The sequence below is a fragment of the Choristoneura fumiferana genome, chromosome Z, assembly GCF_025370935.1.
Source record: "Choristoneura fumiferana chromosome Z, NRCan_CFum_1, whole genome shotgun sequence".
Classification (NCBI taxonomy): domain Eukaryota; kingdom Metazoa; phylum Arthropoda; class Insecta; order Lepidoptera; family Tortricidae; genus Choristoneura; species Choristoneura fumiferana.
The window spans coordinates 26,791,296-26,812,886 of NC_133472.1; the positions used below are offsets into that span (position 1 = coordinate 26,791,296).

Below are 21,591 nucleotides of genomic sequence, written 5' to 3' on the forward strand. Positions count from 1 at the left end.
TTTAACTTTCTGTTGACTAAAGATGTAATCGCAACTGTACGTATCATTTTTGAGTAAGGGTTTTAAATGTGATTATTATATCTGTTTCTTAATAATCGGATTATGAAGAAACAAATATAAAATCACAATGTTTGTTTTGTAAACAGATAGGTATGTGGTTTTATTCTTATGTTATATTTAAATTATGTTCTCGCTGCTGAGGTGAAAAATTGTATGTGTCACACGAGACCAAAGTTTTTTTGCATCTCGTGTGTTTGAATCCCTTGCTGTTCTCAGGATTCTAACCAAGAATCACTCGCTGACGCTCGCGATTCAATTATAGAATCCATTGCTTACTCGGGATTCAAAATCAACACTCGCAACAAAAAACAACTTTTGCTCTCTTGTTGCACAAATTACTATTTTTCGATCGACCTTGTACTATTTAATTGCTAGTTAAACACTTGTGTACTCGTATGTTGAAGTTGCACGTCGGATTGACTTTTAGGAAAGTACCTATTTTTCTTAATTGTACAGATTGCACGGAAGACGAATTTCAATGCTTAGACGATCTATCCTGCATTGAAAGCAGAAAACGATGTGACGGTAGAAGTCACTGCAACGACGGATCTGATGAAAAAGATTGCTCCACGGGTAAGTCTACACCGATAATCATGTCACAGGATGCAACTGTGTTTTAAACAAGTGGATTTTAAGTTGATAAATCTTCGTTTGCGCATGCTACTTTCTGGGTCCAAATGGTAAGTATCTCGTATAATGGCTCTGTCTGGACACCATGTATGCCAAAACAGTGGCAAGTTCCGTTGCAGAGACGGAACTTGTATTTCTATTTTACTGCGCTGTGATGGGTATCGCGACTGCGCTCGCGACGGCAGCGACGAGATGGACTGTCGTGAGTATATTAACAGTAATTGAAGCAGAACTTGATGCTCAAGACTAACATAAAACAGTAAACTAACATAAAAAAAATTTGAAAGCATGCAAAGCGGACCAATGGCAGTGCGATTATGGTAATTGTATCAAGCGAAGCAAACGGTGCGATGGTCGCGTGGACTGCCCGACGGACCGATCTGACGAACGGAACTGCGTCGGTAACTATGTCGCTTGTTCCATCTGCACAGACGCACTAAATGTGTTTTAGATGTTTTATTTTTCCATTTTGAACCGTGTTTATTGGTGTCATCATAGTTTTTAAGTCCATTAGGTAATTTTGTAATTTGGGTATAAATATATTATTATTAAAATAAATACCTAATATTATATAAACTACTGATGCCAAATTATGAATTTACTGTTTGCTTATTTAAGGAATATCGCATAACAATTTTTTTAATCAAATCACATCTCACTTTGTAAAAAAAACACAAACTAACTTGCCATGCATGAATCACTCATTACAATGATGTAATACTGCCTAAAATCCAGTGCAATAATGTACTTGCATTTATAAAACGTTAATATTATTAATGTTATTATTTATGCCACAAACTATTCAAAAAAATATTAATTTACTGTAAATGCAAGTGCTCATTAAAAAACGTTTTGTGAACATATCATGTTGTTTTAAATATAAGCTTTGCATGTCTTTACAGCCGTCGGCTACTTTATGTGCAGAAGTGGATATAGTATTCCGAACAACCTTAGATGCAATAGGCGTTATGATTGTCCTCCAGGAGACAATTCCGACGAGCAAAATTGTCGTAAGTTAATTCAGTCAATGGAATGTCTACTTTGTTTGACTTCAACAAATACTTCAACTTAGATTTCAAACTCTTTTTTGAAAGTCTAGTCTTTCAAATCTTCTATCGTTCCTTCGTACTTGTCTTGACTTTTTAGGTGTCTTCAACGATAAAACTTTCCTCATCAGATGTAAAAAATATTTCTCTTACTCTTCGATGTCAAGTAATCAGTCTTCCGTGTTTTGATCTTTTTTTTCTACTACCTACTAACTACTTCTTTTACTCAAGTCAGAAATATACCGCATAAATTCTATTATTTAATGAAGAACCTTGTAACCCCAATAACCTTATTATTCTTTTACCGGCCAGCATGTGGTGACGGCGACTTCAAATGTGAAAATGGCTACTGCATCCCTGCATCTAAGCATTGTGACCGAACGAATAATTGTCAGGATGGTTCTGATGAACGCGATTGCGATTATGGTTTGAATCTTTTCAAAATTACGTACTCGTACCTATTTTAAAAGTTTTTTAAATGTTCAAACGAGCGGTTAGGGTTAGGGGCTGTTTCACCATCCATTGATTAGTGTTAACTGGCGGTTAGGTGTGATGCCGTCTCTATTTGTTTTGTTCGAATAGACGGAGACGGCATCACATCTAACCGCCAGTTAACACTAATCAATGGATGGTGAAACAGCCCCTTAATCTTGTACCCACCCATACCCATACCCACTTACTAAGTAATTAATATGCCATAGTTAAAGAAATAAAAAAAATATACAGGTACCTAGTAACTATGACAAAGAAATCTACGATAGCAAATATATTACTAGATTTTTAAAACGTGTTCAAGTTTTCTAAGGCTCCCTAATAAATAAATAACGTAATTATTAAATAAATTGGTGGCGGTTTTGAGTTCTAAGGGCTTCAGATAATAAGTTTAGAAAAGCCAACTAATTAACTTCCAACGCAAGCGCCATAACATTTTTACAATGAGATCAAACACTGCAGCTTGCGTCGAGCTTCTGTTTTGTCAAGACAATTTAGAAAATGTAACACTTTAGTAGGCACTAAAAGGCAAGCCCCTGGCTGTCAAGATTTATTTATAAGTTAAGTATTTCTCTACTTGGCGAGCATAAAATCAAACAAACAAAATGCTCTCCCGGATTCTTGCCTGAAAGCTGAATTTGCACCTGCTCGTTGAATCTGAGCCTGCCTACTAACTATTATTTACCTCTAACGAGTTTTATTTTGCTCTCAATAATACGAAGTAAGTATGTCTACTGAGCATGTAAGAATGTGATATTGTGACGGAATATAATTTAATAGTTTAATAAATATTATTGTTACATATCGGTATTGGTTAGCCTCTGGAAAAAAATGCTGCTTTGGATTTAATGAAATTAAACCACATTCTAAAATGTTCAGTAAACAATCACAAACACAATAAATTATTTGCATTGCAGCTCCATTGGTCAAAACAATGGTGTATAGTCCAAAGTTTTGATTAAAGCTTAACATATTACTTACTGCTACACTCTGAGATATTATAGTAACTAGCATTAAACATCTTGTTCTTGAAATTTCTGTAAGAATATATCGACAAAATTAGGTAATGTCTCAAAGTGCGGCTGTTAATAATGAATGGTTATGGTTTAAGCTTCATATTATGGCAGGCACAATATGCATGGCTTATGAATATAAATGCTCGAGCGGGCAGTGCGTGCGCGCAGAGGCGCAGTGCAACGGGACCGCGGAATGCCTGGACGGCTCAGACGAAAGTGGCTGCCCTTGCAAAAGGGACGAGTTGTCCTGTCGGGATGGCCCCTGTATAAACGTTGCCCTACGATGTAACGGTCAAAAAAACTGTCCCCACGGCGAGGACGAGTTGAACTGCGGTAAGTACACAATCGAAACAACAATTCAGGAGATTATAACTTGTAGGTACATAGGTACTTCTAGTACCTAGCATTACTTATTTTTGCTAATTTGTAAGTTTTGTATACGCGATTGCTCAGAATCAATAATTTATTTTTACTATAGAGCCGCTCCAGTTCAGTTATGTTACTCTATATTTGTATGTATTTAACTTTTTGTGCCCGTTTTCAATTTTGCCACATTTATTCGTATTCTAGATTCTGAGCAGATAACTTTTATTCGAACAAGCTGAAAACAATGTAATTGTATATACACACATAGTGCCTTGTAATATCTACTTCTACATGAATCTCCTCAGTTCTTTATTGAAATGTATTCATAGGCAAATATTTGATCCAGATTTAATGACATCTAATTGTTGTCCATGAATACATTGCAATATATATATCTATATCACCCTGAATCTTAGCATGTGCATGAGTTCCACCATCGCAATACATAATAAAGTACTGCACGGCATGATAGTTATATTTTTGATCAAGCGAATAAGGTCACGTAATAGTACATTGTGTCTTAAGGGTGGTAAATAAGTAATTACGAACGAGAGTCTATTAGAAGCCCGAAGTCGAAGACTGAGGGCTTTAACGAGTCGATGTTCGTAATTCTAGTACCGCCCGTGCGACATACAATGTTTTTCATCACATTTGCGAGTAAAAATTGTATTTCTAAAAGAAAAAATATAATTGTCCCAAATATTGGCGATACCTTGGGCTGCACTCTTGGCAGCGCCGCCCTCCCCCTCCCCCTCCCCCTCCCGCAGCATGCGCCTGACGTGCGTGTGTATGTGGTCCTGCAGCAGCGCGCGCAGCAGCATCAGTACGGGTACGGGTTTCATGACAAGCACATTAAGGTCGAGGGTTTTATTTGGGGGGTTGCAACCAAGGTATCCTGCATGTTACGACACTGTTTACGAGCAAGTGTGATGAAAAAATAAATAATTGATTATCAAACCAGTTTCTTTTTGGTTTAGATAGTTTTCGTTTAAAAAGGCAAAAATATTTTAATAGCAAAAAAGTAGTGCATTACATAAGTGCATTCCTTACAAATATTGCTCGTATAATAATTCAACATCGTAGTGAAACTATCACCGTTATTATATTGCGAAATTTTGTGGGCGTGCGTGCGTAAAAATGAATATTGCGATGAAATTTGGTATGTATGTGGATAGCTGGAAGTCGGGAATGATACACAGGCTACTTTTTATCCCGATATTCTAATGGAAACGGGATAATTTTCAAAAACGGTAACACCTGGGATTAGAGCCTTCAGATTTGCGAAATTCTTTAATTAGTTTATGCATGTGAACTGTGAACCCACGGCGGTAAAGGCTCATCTGTAATATTATGACAGGTTTATGATACGAAAGCAAAAACTGAATTTAATTATTGTGTCCCTTCTACTATCGAAAATTAAGAACCTTAAAGCGTAGTTTACAAAACCGACCGGTACACATTTATCTAACGCACTGAACGTAAACCTTTTTGAAACGTAATTTTATAAGTAGAATTGATTTTTATTGAACCGTCGATTAAGAAAGTCTTTGATAGGAACAATGTTTAGGTTTTCAAACTCAGGGAGTTTTTTGGCATTCGAAATCATGTCTCATTGTTAGATGTAGTGATGATTATACGCAGACCAAACTATGTTAAAATATTAAAAAAATAACGTGTGACGTTACAGGGTGCCCACAAGACCAGTTTACGTGCCCTTCCGGCTCCTCGACACCGTGCGCGCGGCAGTGTGACGGCATACCGGAATGCGACAACCGTGAGGATGAAGACGACTGCCCCGGCGAGGCCGGCGACGTTACCGACGGTAAACACCTCGCAACATGCTCTAATTACAACTCGGCGACATCACTTCTAAAGCCGCTCCTTACAACCAGAACAGAGACTGTACTATCCAACGCACTCGGAAGCGTGATCGTTTTTACCACTTTTTTCTGTCACACTTTATAGGAGGAGGGTAGAAAGAGATGATGAATTTGATCGCGAGTGGTCGAGCATTAGACAATATTTACGACCTCAGATGCTCAGGTGCGTTATAAAATTGCATTCAAGATTTTTGTCCTCTACCACCGCCTTATACCTACCGCTTAATATAAGGTAATGATGAACCTAAATATTAGATGGCGCGCGATGAACAAAAAGTTACATCAACGAGAGGTTAATTGTCGTTGAATAAAGAGTATTCAATAATTATATAACCTCCAACAGTTCTTTCCTTACGTCTAAAAATCACGTCACTTTTGGCCTCGAAAGTTAGGTAGGTACATTAGAAAATTTTCACAAAGAATTACTAAATATAGCATAGTTTTTTGAAGTAGTCAAAATATTCTTGTGCTGAAATTCTAAAGACACTTTCCTGGACTAAAACACTTGGTAGAAAACAACATATGATTGAAAATGTATTGAGTAATATAAACTTATGTAGTATAATTGTACAAATATCTTAAGATAATGATTATCCGTTATATATATATAGTTACTTAATATAATAATAGTTAAGATTTCAAAGCTTAGATTGGTAAATTATAAAATATTTTTTTTTTATTTTCATGCGAATTCAGTGTAATTATTGTGTCTTTGCTGCCACTGCGAATTAAACTTTAATTAATTAAATAAGCAACATATTCTAAATGTTTCAAAAATCACCGAAATTCAACGCAAAGCATATACAGCACTCTTAAAGTGATAAAAAGCGATGTATAATTATACGAGTATGTATGTCGTCTAATTATTGCTGAATTGTCGCTGTTTATGCTTTCCGTATCGTCATAAGCAGTCTTTATATTTGGTACTGGTCCCATGTCGATAGTTCCCTTATATTAAAAGTAATGTTAAACTGAACCATATATTTGTTAAAGAATGCGATCACGAGTGCGACGGTCAATGCCTGGACAGCAACAAAATCTGTGACGGGACGGAGGACTGCAGCGACGGCTCCGACGAGTTACAGTGCAACAAGTGCGACGGGCCCGACGACTTCAGGTCCGTTCACTTTACCACTTAGGCGACTAATGTACTGCCACCGCGTGCCACTGCCGTGTAAAGTCAAGTGCAAAGATATCAACACGGCCAAAGTCACAAAAATTATGTATACACGACCTTAATGTTAAGTGCATAAAGTCGTGTATACATATTTTTGTAACTTTGGCCGTATCGGAATCTTTGCACTTGACGGTACGGTGCTAAAATTCTACAGTCAAAGTAAAAAACCGTAGTGAGATCCGGTGGCATTGTGATGACCGCCTTACAGCCGGCCACGCAATTTTTTTTTTTTTGCGCATTAGGCCCATAAAAGCGAGCAAAGGAACTGTGGGAAATGAAGCTTACAAACAAAGTGTTTTGAGCTGATCAATGCGCTTAAAAATAAATACCTTCATCTTGAATATTGAGGCATAAATACATATTGGGTCTAACTTATCGCTTTTTAATATCGCCTTTATGCATTTTTTTTATATTATTCTGCAACTTTGTATGTTTTCAGTATGTGACTACAGATTTATATTTAAAAGCCATGCTTAACAATTTTTAAAAGTATGATTAGCGAATGTATCTTTGCTCTAGCGAAATGTTGAAATTAAATTATTTTTCTCCGCAGTTTTTTTTTAGATAATTATCAAATTAATGAAAATGAGGCACTTTTGTCGATATCCATATGCACCAAGGAAAATGTTTGTTTAGTCTTTAATAAAATACTTATGTACAATAATATCAATTGAATTGTGACTCACTACGGAACCTTTTCCCTGTATCTATCTTTTATCATAGTAAACCCTGATAATAAGGAAATTCATTGGTATGACATAACTAAGTATAGAAAAGTTCTATGGTGGATCACGAATCTAATACTTCATACGGAAACTGCATCAACTATTAATAAGCTACTATTTTAATAAGCTGTTTGTTAATATTTTAGCGGTAATTTACAAAATATTTGTGCGTAATAATAGCGTTGGACTTAGTTATCCTTTCTTTTACTGTCTTGAACATAGGAGAGTGCAATGATACCCCAAGGCTCACATTGTCTAACGTACTTGATGGCAATGTAAGTAGTTTAATGATATTGTGTTTTTGAGTGCGTCGTACAATGTGACCTCTAGGTAAAATAAATTAATGCGAAAATATCACCTTCTTCGTTGATGGTAGGTAGGTACCTACTTGATTATTGCATTGATATCTGATTTAATACTTGTATCAAAGTTCAAGCCAATCGGCCTCGACATGGAGCTGCTGGAATTTTGAACATAAAATTACCGGGAGACTCACTCATATTTTTAATGAAATAAAGACGGATAATGTAACCTTACAGCCATTGGTCTGTAATGTTCCATCTTATGTGAACATATATTTAGATATATGTATATGGATTAAAAATGTACCTACTTATTTTATTAACTTAAATTATTTTATAGACTATTTCATTGTAAAATTATCAAGCTATGTGACAACTGAGGCCAGTGTAGCCGGAGTAGAAAATGTAACACTTGTTGCAGATGTCACTACATTTTAAGTTTAAAAGGGGTGCGAAGATGAGCGAAAAAACACTTTGATTTTGCTACGAGTTCGGAAAGGTTCTCTCTGAATTATTGAGGTATAAATTATTCTCGTAATTTTTGTTGGGGGTTTTAATTATTTCTTGTGTTAAATATTATAGTGTATTCTTTTGTGTGAATTTCCTACTCTGTGTTTTTTAACAATAAGATACGAGTGATTTGATATTCATTGCTGGAGACTACATAGTGATTCGAAGCGTTTATTTAATAGTTAAAACGGGGTTTAGTGGGAATTTGTGTTTTTGATTGTGAAGTTTTGGGTTTAGTATTAATTTTGGGGTAGCGGAGAACCCAACTGTATTTCGGTTCAGTAAAAGCCGATTCTTAGGGAGTGAGAGCTACGTCACCTAGCGGTGGTAACGGACAGGCTGGCATTCCCTGGGAACGTCCTTCAGTGTAGAGTACGCCTATGGAGTAAGGGCGGGGGTCTTGTATTATACCGGAAAAGACAGGCCTAATTTTCTCCCAGGGTTTTGGAGGGTTTGAGATGCCATACCGGTGTCCTAAATTCACCAAGATCTTGTCCGCCTTATCTATTTGTTTATTTATTCGCACTCTTATTCTTCGTTACTGGTATTTGTCGACCCAATCTCCTTGATGGATACCAGTAGGCACACGGGTGTTAGGAATTAGGCAGTAGAGTTAACCACTCGACTTAGGTTCAACTTAGAATAGGCTCTCTCACTGCACTTTGAGAGAGACTCCGCGAGTAATTTAAATGTGGAACCCGGGTCCCTAGTTTGTTGTTTTCGTGTAGTTTAGTTGGTTAGTTTAGAAGTAGGAATAGGATATAGTAGGTTTGTACAGTTGCTTCCGATCGGGTAAGGTGGAGGTTGTGGTTGTTTTCTTCGCATTAACTATACAGCTACTTAACTATTTGCCTTAGGCTGCTTTTAAGTTCGCCTGCTACATACAGAACCTGGCCATATTCATGGCGACATACTTACATAGATACTGACTATAAATGACAGACCTTTCGACGCCCGACGAATGATAGGTTTCATCGTTTCGCTTTTCATTCAATGTCCTGTTACAAACGCTAGTAGCTTCAAACAAGTGAGACAAAATAATTCAACAAATCACAACAGGATATTATTTATTTGCTGAAAGTAGAATGTCCTTTGAACTGTGGTCGTTCCTGGCAGCGAACCTTGGATTATATACTTAGTCCTGTTTTGGCTATTAATACCAACTATTTTAATGGTAAAAGGCTTTACCAAATACTTATCTTTCATAAACTAACAATGCAAGTCATTTTGACTAAGACTAAGGCAGATGCAAGTCAGTGGCTGACCGGTACCAGGTGATCCGGAAGCTACTTATTGGTCAATATGATGAACATTGAAGTTACATCTACGTACTACTGAAGTTGGCCTTGTTACTGCAGGAGTATTGTGATCACGGGTTTGATCCAGGAACAGCCTCAGGCTATAATTTACTTCCCTTTCAAATATCCTCTCTTATAAAATAATGATATGTTTCAATTCCTAATAAGAAAAAGGTAGAATGCTCCTTCAGGGCTAACGCAGAGTAGGCGACGTCCAGTACGGTGACGAAAGCCACTTTCAGAGGCGGGGAGTGGGCCTCTGAACTTTAGATGCGAAATAAAATACCTTCTTCTACACGAACATATCATAGACTATTGACAGACTACTTTAAACAACTAACTACATTCTTCATTTGTTCTTAATTTATCTTTTCTTTATTATTTAGTTAAATTATATAATAATTGAGCTCTTTTCCCATTATACTAAACGAACTAAACGGTTACTTCCTCGGACATAACGTAGGTTCCTTATTCTAGACCGCTAGCGATCACTTGGCCAATTTAATGACTTAAAAAAGGTAAATCAACTTGAGTTAGGTGTAGGCATTTTGTAGGTTGAGGTCCCATAATAAGGTAATAAATAAACAATAATTCAGTATGTAGGCATAGGTGTAGGTTTAAGTAGATTAATAAAATAAAGTTAAGGGAGGATTCGTTACAATAACTCACGTCTTAAATCGAGTTTAGCTCGACTTATTTCGGACTAATGCGTAGCCCCTCACCTAGAAACATGCGACATAACTCAAACTAAACTCGATTAAAGACGTGAGTTACCCGGTTTTATTTCGTTAAATTTTGTAAATAAGTATGAGCTTAGGGTACACTTATAGGGTCAATCACGGTCAGTTTATGAAAAAAAAATCTGCAGGAATGTTTAGGTACGTTATTAGATTTACGAATGAAGCTTATGTAGGTACATATTACAAGAAGGGTTACTACGTGCACAATTAAAAAAAAAACTTTTACCATCGCATGGCTTTGACTTTTTTTTTTATTAAATAGCCTATATTTTTTTCTTTCTCTTGTTTACAGATGCGGAAATGGTGAATGCATCAATATAGCTCTTCGCTGCAACACCTTCACAGACTGCACCGACTTGACCGACGAATTGGATTGTAATACGACCATGACATCAACGCGTAAGTGATACAAGTTACTACTTTCATTAAAAAGTGTATTAAGTCAAAATATAATATTAATGTGCATATTAAACCTATAGAAAAGAAGGGAGATATTTAATATTTTTTTATTATAACTTATGAACGACTTCTAAATATCCAAAAATAATACTAAGTATCCGGTGCAAAAATATGTATCTATTCGAACCACTCAAAAATATGTTACCACGGCCTTATAAGATCGGAATAAGAGTCGGTGGTACATATTTTTGAAACGTTGTTTAAGTTCATATTTTTACACTTGAACAGTCCCCTGCCAACTTTCTCTTCAAAATATGATGAATTGAACATTAAAATGGTTTTGCACCATAACTACAGTGTTGTGTGGACCTATAATAATATAAAATGTATGCACCAATGTCAATTTTATCAATTATTTTTATATTAATCATATTCAGGCAACAGGGTACTCTTTTTGTACTCTTGGGACAATGTTTGATTAAAAATATTAATAAAATGACATGCATATTAATTGAAATACTACTTTATTATCATTAATGGTGTAATCATCTTTTTAAGTTCAATAGCGAAACTTTGCTAAATTGTGACACACATGGCTACTATTATCTGATACTTATCAAATTCTGGGTTGGGGACATGTCAGGGGAGTGTTTTTTGGGGTGTTTGAAAAATTTAAAATATATAGGTAAGTAGTTTCATTTTTGGTATAATATTAGACAAGATTAAAAATATGGTTGTTTTTAAATAGCTACTGAAACATTTTTCTTACCATTTATCTCAACACGTTTTTCCAAAAAAAGCCAAGGACAACGATTTTCCAATTAGTGGAGAATTGCCCACCAATAGAAAACAATTTTCAAGAGTTATGACACTTGGATAGATCTTTTTGAATAATAATATTTATTTATTTATTTTATTTTTTTGTACTATTACTTATTCTATTTATTATTGTACACGTGTCTTTTGTCTGGTTTTGTTCTGTTTATAAAACTAAATGAAGTCAAGATTGGTTTTTTGGAATCTTTTTGTATTTTTTATTTCAATTCCAACTTTTTACTTTTACGGTCATCCCGTAAAACCTACAATTGAAAATACAAACTGAAATAAAGATGCACAGAAAAAACAGAAAAATAACCGAGGACTGAGGACCTGGGTTCGATTCCCAGTGATGGTCTTATTTTTCTGTGCATCTTTATTTCAGTTTGTATTTTCAATTGTAAATGAAGTCAGTTTTTAGGGTTTTGTATGTATTGCAGATGTAAATAAAGATTTTCAATGATATTTATCTACATATCATATATTAAACATAAATACCCATTTACTTGTACGAAAAAAAAATGCAAGCATTATCTATCTAAATCCGTTTATTAAAATAAATGAAATTGTTAAAAAAAATATTATATTATCCACAACTATCAACAGTCTAGTCTAGTCTAGTTTTATCTACAGATTTCATAATTTAATATATATATATATATATATGTAAAAGTACTACTTATAAATATATCTATTTCTTAAAAACTTAAACCTGTTTATCTTTTATGATTTGCAGACGAATGCACCGACGAAGAGTTCACGTGTAAAAACAATCGTTGTATCAACAACCATTTCTTCTGCGACGGCAACGACGACTGCGACGATAATTCGGATGAAGAAAATTGCCGTAACTACTTTATTGATTTTAGTAAATAAGTCTTTATCAACATTCTTATCCCAAGATATACATTTCAGAAAAATATTAAAGCGTTAATTAAAATTACCAAGGTGATCAATTGAAACTAAGAAAATTGACTTAGACGGAATTGAAGTTTCAATCTTTTTATAGTTTTTAATAGTTACCAGAAAAAGCCTTTGCAATAACCCTCCTTCTAAGCAGTCGGGTAAAAAATACAGTCTATTATAATAATGATATTTATGATCTTCAATAGTATTTAATAATAGGTAATAGTACTATATTTTGCAAAGTGTAGTAAGAATATGATTCAATATGGTAAGATAAGTATATTTTGCTTAAGCTTTTTAAAATGCACCTATGTTCACCATTTTTGGTAAATGTATTAATTAAAATATAACAAACACACTTTATCGAACACATTTTCAGTAATTTTGTTCCATGAAATTAGAAAAATCTATCTTCAAATGCAATAAAAGCACAGAGCACCTTCACGCTTGGTAAGCAGTTAAGCATTCATGTTTGAATATTGCACAAATTTATGAAAATTATTACACGAATTGGCACAATAATCACTGCACACTTTATTAGATGATTTCATTTTCACTATCTAGTTTTATTTAGATAGCAAGAACACACCGATATGAAATTAGATCAACGTTTTAGTAGATAGTACCTGCAGGGCTACTACGAAACTCGAAACTCGAAGTTCGTGTCGTGCGGTCCCTCTGAGACTTATACTATTTAATACGAGAGAGAGGGACGGTACGACACGAACTTCGAGTTTCGTAGTAGCTCTGCTGGGTGACCGAGCTTTGCTCGGGCTAAAACTCGGTAACAAGCGTTTTCCCAGAGATAAGACCAAGCTAGATCGATTTTTCATTCCCGAAAACACGTACCAAATTTCATCGGAATCATTGGAGCCGTTTTCGAGATCCCCAAATATATATATAAAAATTGCTCGTTAAAAGGTATTAAATAGATGATATGTAATCACGGCGTAAAATACAAAATTTTCAATAGTTAATAGGTCTTTATCGACTAGGAAGTGTAAATAAGGTTGCATCGTTCGGAGCTGATTGAGATAATGGCGTAACTGTATGGTATAATTGAAAAAAAATTGATTGGTACTGATTTGTTCATGAAACATTACAACGAATCGATAATGCCTATACCTATACTAATCCATCTACTCTACCATGTTGACGCGATTTAATAACCGATTGTAGGTTAGACAGTAAATTCTAACGAAGAGGTATTAGGAACGTTCAGCTTACACGTTTGGGCTTATGTGGGAAATTGGTCAGTGTTGGTGTGGTCGAGTCGGGTGCATAGTACAGAAGATATTATTTGAAGTGTCGGTGTCTTACCTATCATAATAGATTCCGATACCTGAAATAATTCCAACTATAGCAACGATGATGCGCAGACTGGGCCGCGGCGCGCCCCTCGCGCTCCCCCGCGCCCGCGGCGCCGTGCCACGAATCGCAATTCACATGTTACAATGGACGCTGCATACCACACGTACGACGGTGTGACAATGTCTATGACTGTTCGGACTTCTCAGATGAACAAAACTGTTACAACTCCGGTATTTTGACCTTGTAATGGAATGCTGAATGAGTGTTGAAATATCCAGATTATTTCGGTACTCCCGTAATAATGATTTTTACCTACTTTATTTTAATTGCTACCCAGTTAGATTATTTTACAGAATCTTAATATTTCTTTTGCATTGTCGTTTAAGTAGTTATTGAATATGTATGTCCTGAACACCATGAACGCCATTATTCGATAATTAGTATGATGTTGGTCCACTGGATGCCTCTTTGATTTGAGTTTTCGTTATATTCGCTCGTACATACATTAACATGTAATAACTTAATTATTGTGATTTGATTGGATATAAAAATTAACGCAGTTTACTTCTTGATTCAGGATTAAATAAGTTAAAAAGGTTCTTTAGATTATTGAAAAAATTATATTCGTTGCTCGAAGTGAAAACCTTATAAATTCATTAGACCAATATCATAAACACAGAAGATAATAATACTCGTATACTGCATCTACTCGTATTTGACGCACGCGTCCGATGTTTCAGTCCTTTCTAAACAGATAATTAAATTTTGTGATGAATATTTATTTAATATATGCCTTTTTCTAAAAGGTACTTGATTTTTGCATTGTTATCGGAGCTCTGCGGGTTTATGTACCTACCAAGGTTCAACACAATCTTAAAACTGGAAAAAATGGAGTTGCAAGATTTTTTTACATAAGTACTTTTGTCAATACCCGAAATCGTGATTGCTTAGAGGTATTGATGAAGTAGTAGATAGTATTAAAAATAGACGAGCTAATTATTTATATGCATTCCTTTTACCTATTTTTATTGCTTTGCACGAATGTGACTTGTTTCTTGTAGATGAATGAGGGCGAAACAGTTTAAATAACTTTTTTGTGAATACAATAGCTATGTTGCAGAATATATTGCTGAGTATGTTTGAACTGAGGCGCACCTATGACATAGTAGTTAGACAAAATATTTCATTTCTGTGTTAACTATTAGAATCAGAAATTAATGCACACTTTACCTATAGAGTTATCTCACGAAATGCACTATTCGTAAATTTGCCGTGCGCTACTTTTTATTACTGCGTATTTGTTATTATTATTACTATTCCCTCAATGGCGGCCTTAAGGCTTGGGCCAATGTCAGTTGCGATGACAGGGTTTATCATCGCCACGATTGTCAATCACACATTCAATAAACAATTGGCAGGGTGCCCATAAGGCTGGCTGCGTTTCGTTCAAAACCGTTGTAAGTACACTATTAGAGTACATATATGGACGATTTTGATTATGATGTTATTCGAAGAATGGTGTATGATTTTTACTTAAGATTTAATGAACTGCCGACACTAAAATCATTAAAGCTTGATTCCCTTTTTTGTTTTGACTATCATTTTTCTACTTAGCAGTTGCAAAAGCTCTCTATAGAGATAATCGAAGTTTACATGTCATTAAGTTGACGTAAACTAATGAAGTCCATAAAGTGTAGTATGTATTTAATATAAAATGTCACTTAATAAATACGATGATTGATGGAATGTCGCCAGTGTTTGGAAATCCTCGTTAACAACTAACAGCGAATTGTCTCTTTCGAAAGAGTCAGCTCTATGGTCACCTGTGGATTGGACAAGCTTCGTTTTTTAAATTTAAAAAGTTTTTGAACTTCGGGTGTCCATCCTCGGCCCAAAAATTCTATATACAACAAAAGCTGCAAATATTATTATATTTTATTTAAGTAAATAAGTAAGAAAGCTATGTACAGTCAAGTGCAAAAATAAGTATCTATTCGAACCACTCAAAAATATGTTACTACGGCCTTATTGCGTCGGAATAAGAGTCTCTGGTACATATTTTTACACTTGACTATACATAACATAATTGATTGATTCAGGCGTGACTTTGTGGAGGTCCATTTTAATGCACTACACTAATTTACCTCGCTTCTCTGACACATATCGCATGCAGCTACGTCTGTGTGACACTTATATGCTACGTTCACAAAACTCTAGCATCACACGTATTTATGACGACGAAACAAACTATTAGGCAGTAACATGACATTTATACATGATTTTTCTAAAGTATAAGAACATGTAGCTAACTACATAATAATATAGTGTTTCGATATGCTGATAACTGTCACGTAATGTAACAGTACCTAATTAGCAAAAAAAACAGTAATTAGCTGACTGAGCGAACTCGATTTTTCGTCCCCAAAAGCAAATTTCATCAAAATAGGAACCGGTTTTAGAGATCCGCACGTCAAAACGAAAAATGAACCCTTATAGGATAGGATCACACGCGTGTTTGTCTATGTATCTGTCACATCAAATTTGCACGCCGAAACTACTGAACCGATTAATTTGAAAATTGGTAGATACACTCATTTACATATATTATTGTCAATAAAAGTAACTCAAACACAGACTTGTAACGTAAATAAGTGAAGTTTTAATCATAACGGCAAATTTTGGAGGGTATGTATATTACAGAAAATTAAAAAAAAAGTAATCTATGGCGTGTGATTTGCTGTTGTGAGTGTCAAGTAGCTATGTGTACGTATGTACCTATACTCGTAACTATGTATTGCATAGGTAGTGCCACCAGATTTGAAGTCACGCTCACAAGAACATGTCGTGTAATGACAGCAGGATTTTGACATTAACTCATTCATTTCATTGATTCTCCTTTTATGCTATCAGTTCTTTGTGTTGCTGTGAGTGTAATCATTCACTTCAATTGTCGTGGCACTACCTATAGTTATGTTTTAAGCAGTAAGCAAGTCTAGATCTCAATTTTCTAGAAATCGCATATAGAACAATGGTACCGTACTCGTACATACCTACATTGAGACTTTGGTGCTGATTATACAAAATTTTCACCGCCTGTAACGCTCGAATTTAATTTGTTACATTACGGGAAAAATTTTACGGCTACTATAGTAGGTATATACATGTAAGGCATATTATTATTACTTTTTATTTAAATCACGCCATAACATTGTTCTAAGCACGGTTCGTCTTTTTAGGATGTCAAGAGAACGAGTGGCAGTGTCATTCGGGAAGTTGCATCCAGCTTAGGCTGCGCTGCAACGGTGTGTCCGACTGTCTCGATAGCTCGGACGAGCTGGACTGCCAGTTACCGGAGCCCACGTTCCCTCCAGAAGAGTACCCGACGCCGTACCCTACGCCCACGCCATGGCGTCCAATCCCGGTGTACACCACCACGAACCGCCCCGTGTACACGTCGCCGCTCCGGCCGAGACCAGCGGATCGCGATAACTCCCAAGGTAATAATTTTGTTTGCATAGGTAGTTCCTGTCCAATAATATTTAAGAGTATCAAGTTAAACTCAATGAGGGCTATCGTTTTTTGTCTCACTAGATGGCGCACTGTTGCGTGAGGTTTTTAAGTGTGGCTTTCAAAGTCTGTTATTACGGGCGTGAAAACAAAATTTAGATTAAAATAATATTTAATACACCTTAAAACCGTACCATAAAAATATCGAGCATGCCACAGTGTTCCATAGTCCCCGTTTTGTTCGGAAAAAAGGGAGGACAAAGGTTTTTGAAAGACAAAACTGTCTCAAAACACAGACATTCATTGCCCTCGAACGCATATTTTCCATAATTAATTTCAGATATTGCAAAATATTCACAAAATTTTTCTAATTATAAATAAACCTGCGCAGCTCACCCAAAAACTATGAGATTTGACATTTCGGAGACCTCACGCCACACTAGCGCCTCTAGTGGCGAATTCATACGCGATAGCTCTCATTGCATATGTCTAAAATATAGGAAAACATGTGTGTAGCTACCTTGATATTAAATTATTGGTGTGTGGTTGGGGTGGTTGCGTGCTGGTTTCACGCTTGAAGAAAACGGTAAATAGGAGTGTAAATAAGTATATGAAAAGGAGTCACATAGAATTAGGTAATACACTCGTATTCAAAGGTTTTCTGTCCACATTCTCTCGTACCGTAATTTAATGCTCCGCTGTAGGTTGCCCCAGGAACCAATGGCGTTGCGAGAACGGCCCCTGCATAGACTTGGCTCGTCGCTGTGACGGTACTCTCGACTGTCCTTTAGACGACAGCGACGAACTTGATTGCCCACCCAACAGTAAGAAATTACCACAAACCAACAACATCGACTTACAACTCTAAATGATCAGAACATAACATAACAGCACGAGTAAAAAAAATAAACGCATCTTGTATTCGGTTGGCAACTCACCAAAATTATAATGAACAAAATTAAGTAGACAATTAATAATTCATTAATAATATAGTCTGTAATTCCTTTAAAATACAAGTGGCGTATTAATTATAACGGTAGGTACACGACCGCTAAACTCCCCTTCGTCCCCTTTGTCCACTTTAGTATGCTTTCTAACTAAAACCTTATGTGCAAATATCTTATTAACTAAATTTATAAATTTAGGCTACATTTTTTTATTTGAAAAATTCTAATAACATCTGCTAGTTGGAAGTAGGTAGGCCTACCCACCTAGGTACCTATTATCATTATAAAGTCGAACCTTAAGGTCAAAGGTATTGATGTTTTTTTGTTGGTCGGATCCGCTAACATATCTGGCGCTATTTGCACATATCAACCAGTAATTAAATTCTTAGATAATCATTAATAGCAAATAGTGCTAGCGGTACACCCCGAAATTCAGCAAAAAGCTGCACTTGGTGTTAAAAGCATGAAAATCGGAACGATTGTTCATTAGGCTATACGAATCAATTTGACCCGTAGCACGAAAAAAAGGAGAGGACCAATGATGTCATCTTTTTTTTTTGTATGGAAAATTATTTTTTTTGTTCTGAAACCTATCGTGTGTGGTATCTAATGAAAGGGCTAACTAAGCCTAAGTATGTTTTGAAAATAAAAATCATTTTTAAAACATACCAAGTTTTAGGCTCCTCCAGTATGATACGGTTGAATAATTATTTGTAAAATATACCTAAAATTATTTGTAATAGCCTCATATTATATCAGCGCTGGGGTGTTTATTATTAACGCTTTAGCATTATGCTGAGCCAGTGTCCTATTCACAACCGCAATGACACATACTTTCCTACGTGTTGTCTATTTGTACTTAATACTATTGTTGTGTCTTGTGTTGTGAATAAATGTATTTTCTTTCTTCTTTCTTTCTTTCTTTATATTCAACCCCAAGAAAGCAATTTTGAAAATATTTACATTTAGCGCGTGAGTGAATGAGTTCGCCACGGCCGCCGAGCGAGCAAGAAAGGGAAGCATTACGATTTTCATGCTTTTAACACCATGTGCAGCTTTTTTGGCGTACCGCTAGTACTAAAAGCCATAGATTTAATTGTGCTTCAAAGTCGTTATTATATTATAATTCACTCTACTTACTAGAATTTCAAAATTGCATGCATTTGGGGCCGATTATTGAAATAAAACGATTGTGTGAAAATGCCATTTAAAATTTACAAGTAGAGTAGTAAAAAATACAGTTATAATTGATTGAATTATCAAGGTGAAATTAATTTAAAATTTAATTTGCAGCAATACAGATATTTTTGCCGCTATCGAATGATATGTATTTTTACGGATGTTAGGTACTTCAAAAGTTGGCCCCTAGACAGCTTTTTATATGGATATCTAACCATTAAGCATTGCTAACAATAAGTAACAAGTATTAGCTTGAAATAGTTTTTAAAACTACTTCATGGTCTTGTTGTTAAATCTTTATAAAATAATTGTGTATAGACAATTATTCAAATTTTGATTAAAAAAGCTCTGAAAATACTTAGAGTTTATATACTATATGAACTATGTATTAATAATGGTGAAATGTAAAGATTTCACGGTAGTTATGGATGAAATTAATATTACACAGTCGTTTATTATATTTTTCACACCTCTCCTTCAGAAAAGTAACTTTTCCTCCCTGACGAGAGGGAGCAAAGTGCAACTTTTCTGTTCAAGGCTTTTCTAAGTGTTTTATTGCAAATGCCATTTTTTGAAGTTGATAATTGTAAAGCTACGCCATTTTCTATGCTGGTTGTTCTTTAATTTTTTTTTATTAGCCTATTTTTGTGTCCCACTGCTGGGCAAAGGCCTCTCCCCTCTTGCTCCACTCCTGCTTTAATAATATTAAGAATTATTTTTTTCAAGTTTCTTAATGCTCGGTGTGAAAAGTTGTATGAGCCACACGGGAGCAAAATTATTTTCATCTTGGGCGTTAACACTTGAATCCCTCATTACGCTTAGGATTCTGCTTTAGAATCCTCGCTACGCTCAGGATTCTATTGTAGAATCCTTCGCTACATTTTGGATTAAATTTACCCCCTTGCCGTAAATACGCCATTTTGCTCCCCTGTCACACAAATAACTATTTCTTTATCTTAGTTATTTTTTATTAACGTCAGATTCTTTGGCTAATTTTGAATGCAGCGTTTAGTTCAAGTATAATTTATTTAAACAATGATCGATAAGGGGTTTTCCTTTTCATGATTGTTAGCCGTTCAGCATTTCTACATATGCCTAAAAAAGTATTATTTATTTCAGGTCCCCCTGCTTTAAAATTGAAGACATATCCAGATGCACAAACTGTGAGAAATGGTAAGTTAACACGTAAATTTTTAGTAAAAACCCAAATAATATAGGAAAAATAAAATCAAACGGTACCAAATTTGGGACTAACCCGTTGTTTTTTCACTGTAACGTCTAAAGTAATTTATTCAATCTTTTGATTAATTTATGTATTTGACTGTATTCGTTATTGCCTTTTGTGAATAAATGAATCATCTTGGTATTTCTATATCCTACATTAAGGCCAGGAGAACAGGTGAGCTTTGCGTAGAGGTATCTACTTACCTAAAATTTTTTATGACTATGCGACTGAAATTATATTACCTACCGGAGAGCAGTAGATCACGTTAATTTTGATTAAGGACACGATTTCTTTGATGAATATATACAACAGAATTGTAAACATTTACATTCAGTTAGCTAACTGACAAAGACAGCTGTATTTGTTCAAAAATTAACATTTATTTAGTTTCTGTATGTACATATCATTATATCTCAGGCAGTACCCACTTAATTATTTAGTTCATACTTGTCAACGACGCTGGATTATGTTGCGTTAAAATAAGGTCTATTGGTTCGTTTATTGGAGGAGGTAACTGAACTGTGGAGTAAATTAGGTTGGTAACTATGTATGTATGTACAATAAATAACATTTTCTCAAAAATGTCGTAAAAGTTGACATTATTCTTTACATACCAGAAGGTGAAGTGCATAGGTTATGGTCAGCGAAAAATTAAAAAGTTAAAAAGACTGCAGCCGCGCTAGCTCGACAATAATGAATTAGCGCGCCTGCAATCAGTCACTATTTTTTTTAAAGTTAAAAAGGGCCATGGAAATTTTGGCACAAGTCGTATACAGCCAAGTCTAATGGCCGGTATCAGATATTTTGTTGGAACTCCGGACTTTTTCTATTGGGTCTGAAACAGCTTGTGGTGTTTTCGGTGGAAAAATACACCTGCAGTTTATTTTTAATAAAAAAAAGGCGGGAAAGCATAAGAAAAATATTGGAATAAAATTAAATGTTATAATATATTTTGAGAAAAAGTTTATTCTATTTCATAATTATTCACCATTTTTGAGAAAAGCTTTATATTAGTCTCGGCTGGCTTCGTATTAGTTGTTTAACTAATACGAAGCCAGC

General features: G+C 35.2%; 1 protein-coding gene across 1 annotated transcript in view; it reads left to right on the plus strand.

Annotated features, from left to right (window-relative positions):
• Positions 1–21,591, plus strand: part of LOC141432877 (basement membrane-specific heparan sulfate proteoglycan core protein-like) — a 240,521-nt gene that overhangs the window by 157,990 nt on the left and 60,940 nt on the right. The window contains exons 11-21 of the mRNA XM_074094693.1: positions 517–633; positions 1,593–1,700; positions 2,049–2,162; positions 3,356–3,577; positions 5,298–5,432; positions 6,484–6,607; positions 10,535–10,641; positions 12,194–12,304; positions 16,911–17,171; positions 17,886–18,005; positions 20,427–20,480. Of these exons, the coding sequence (XP_073950794.1) occupies positions 517–633; positions 1,593–1,700; positions 2,049–2,162; positions 3,356–3,577; positions 5,298–5,432; positions 6,484–6,607; positions 10,535–10,641; positions 12,194–12,304; positions 16,911–17,171; positions 17,886–18,005; positions 20,427–20,480 (1,473 nt within the window). The remainder of the gene's footprint in view (positions 1–516; positions 634–1,592; positions 1,701–2,048; positions 2,163–3,355; positions 3,578–5,297; positions 5,433–6,483; positions 6,608–10,534; positions 10,642–12,193; positions 12,305–16,910; positions 17,172–17,885; positions 18,006–20,426; positions 20,481–21,591) is intronic.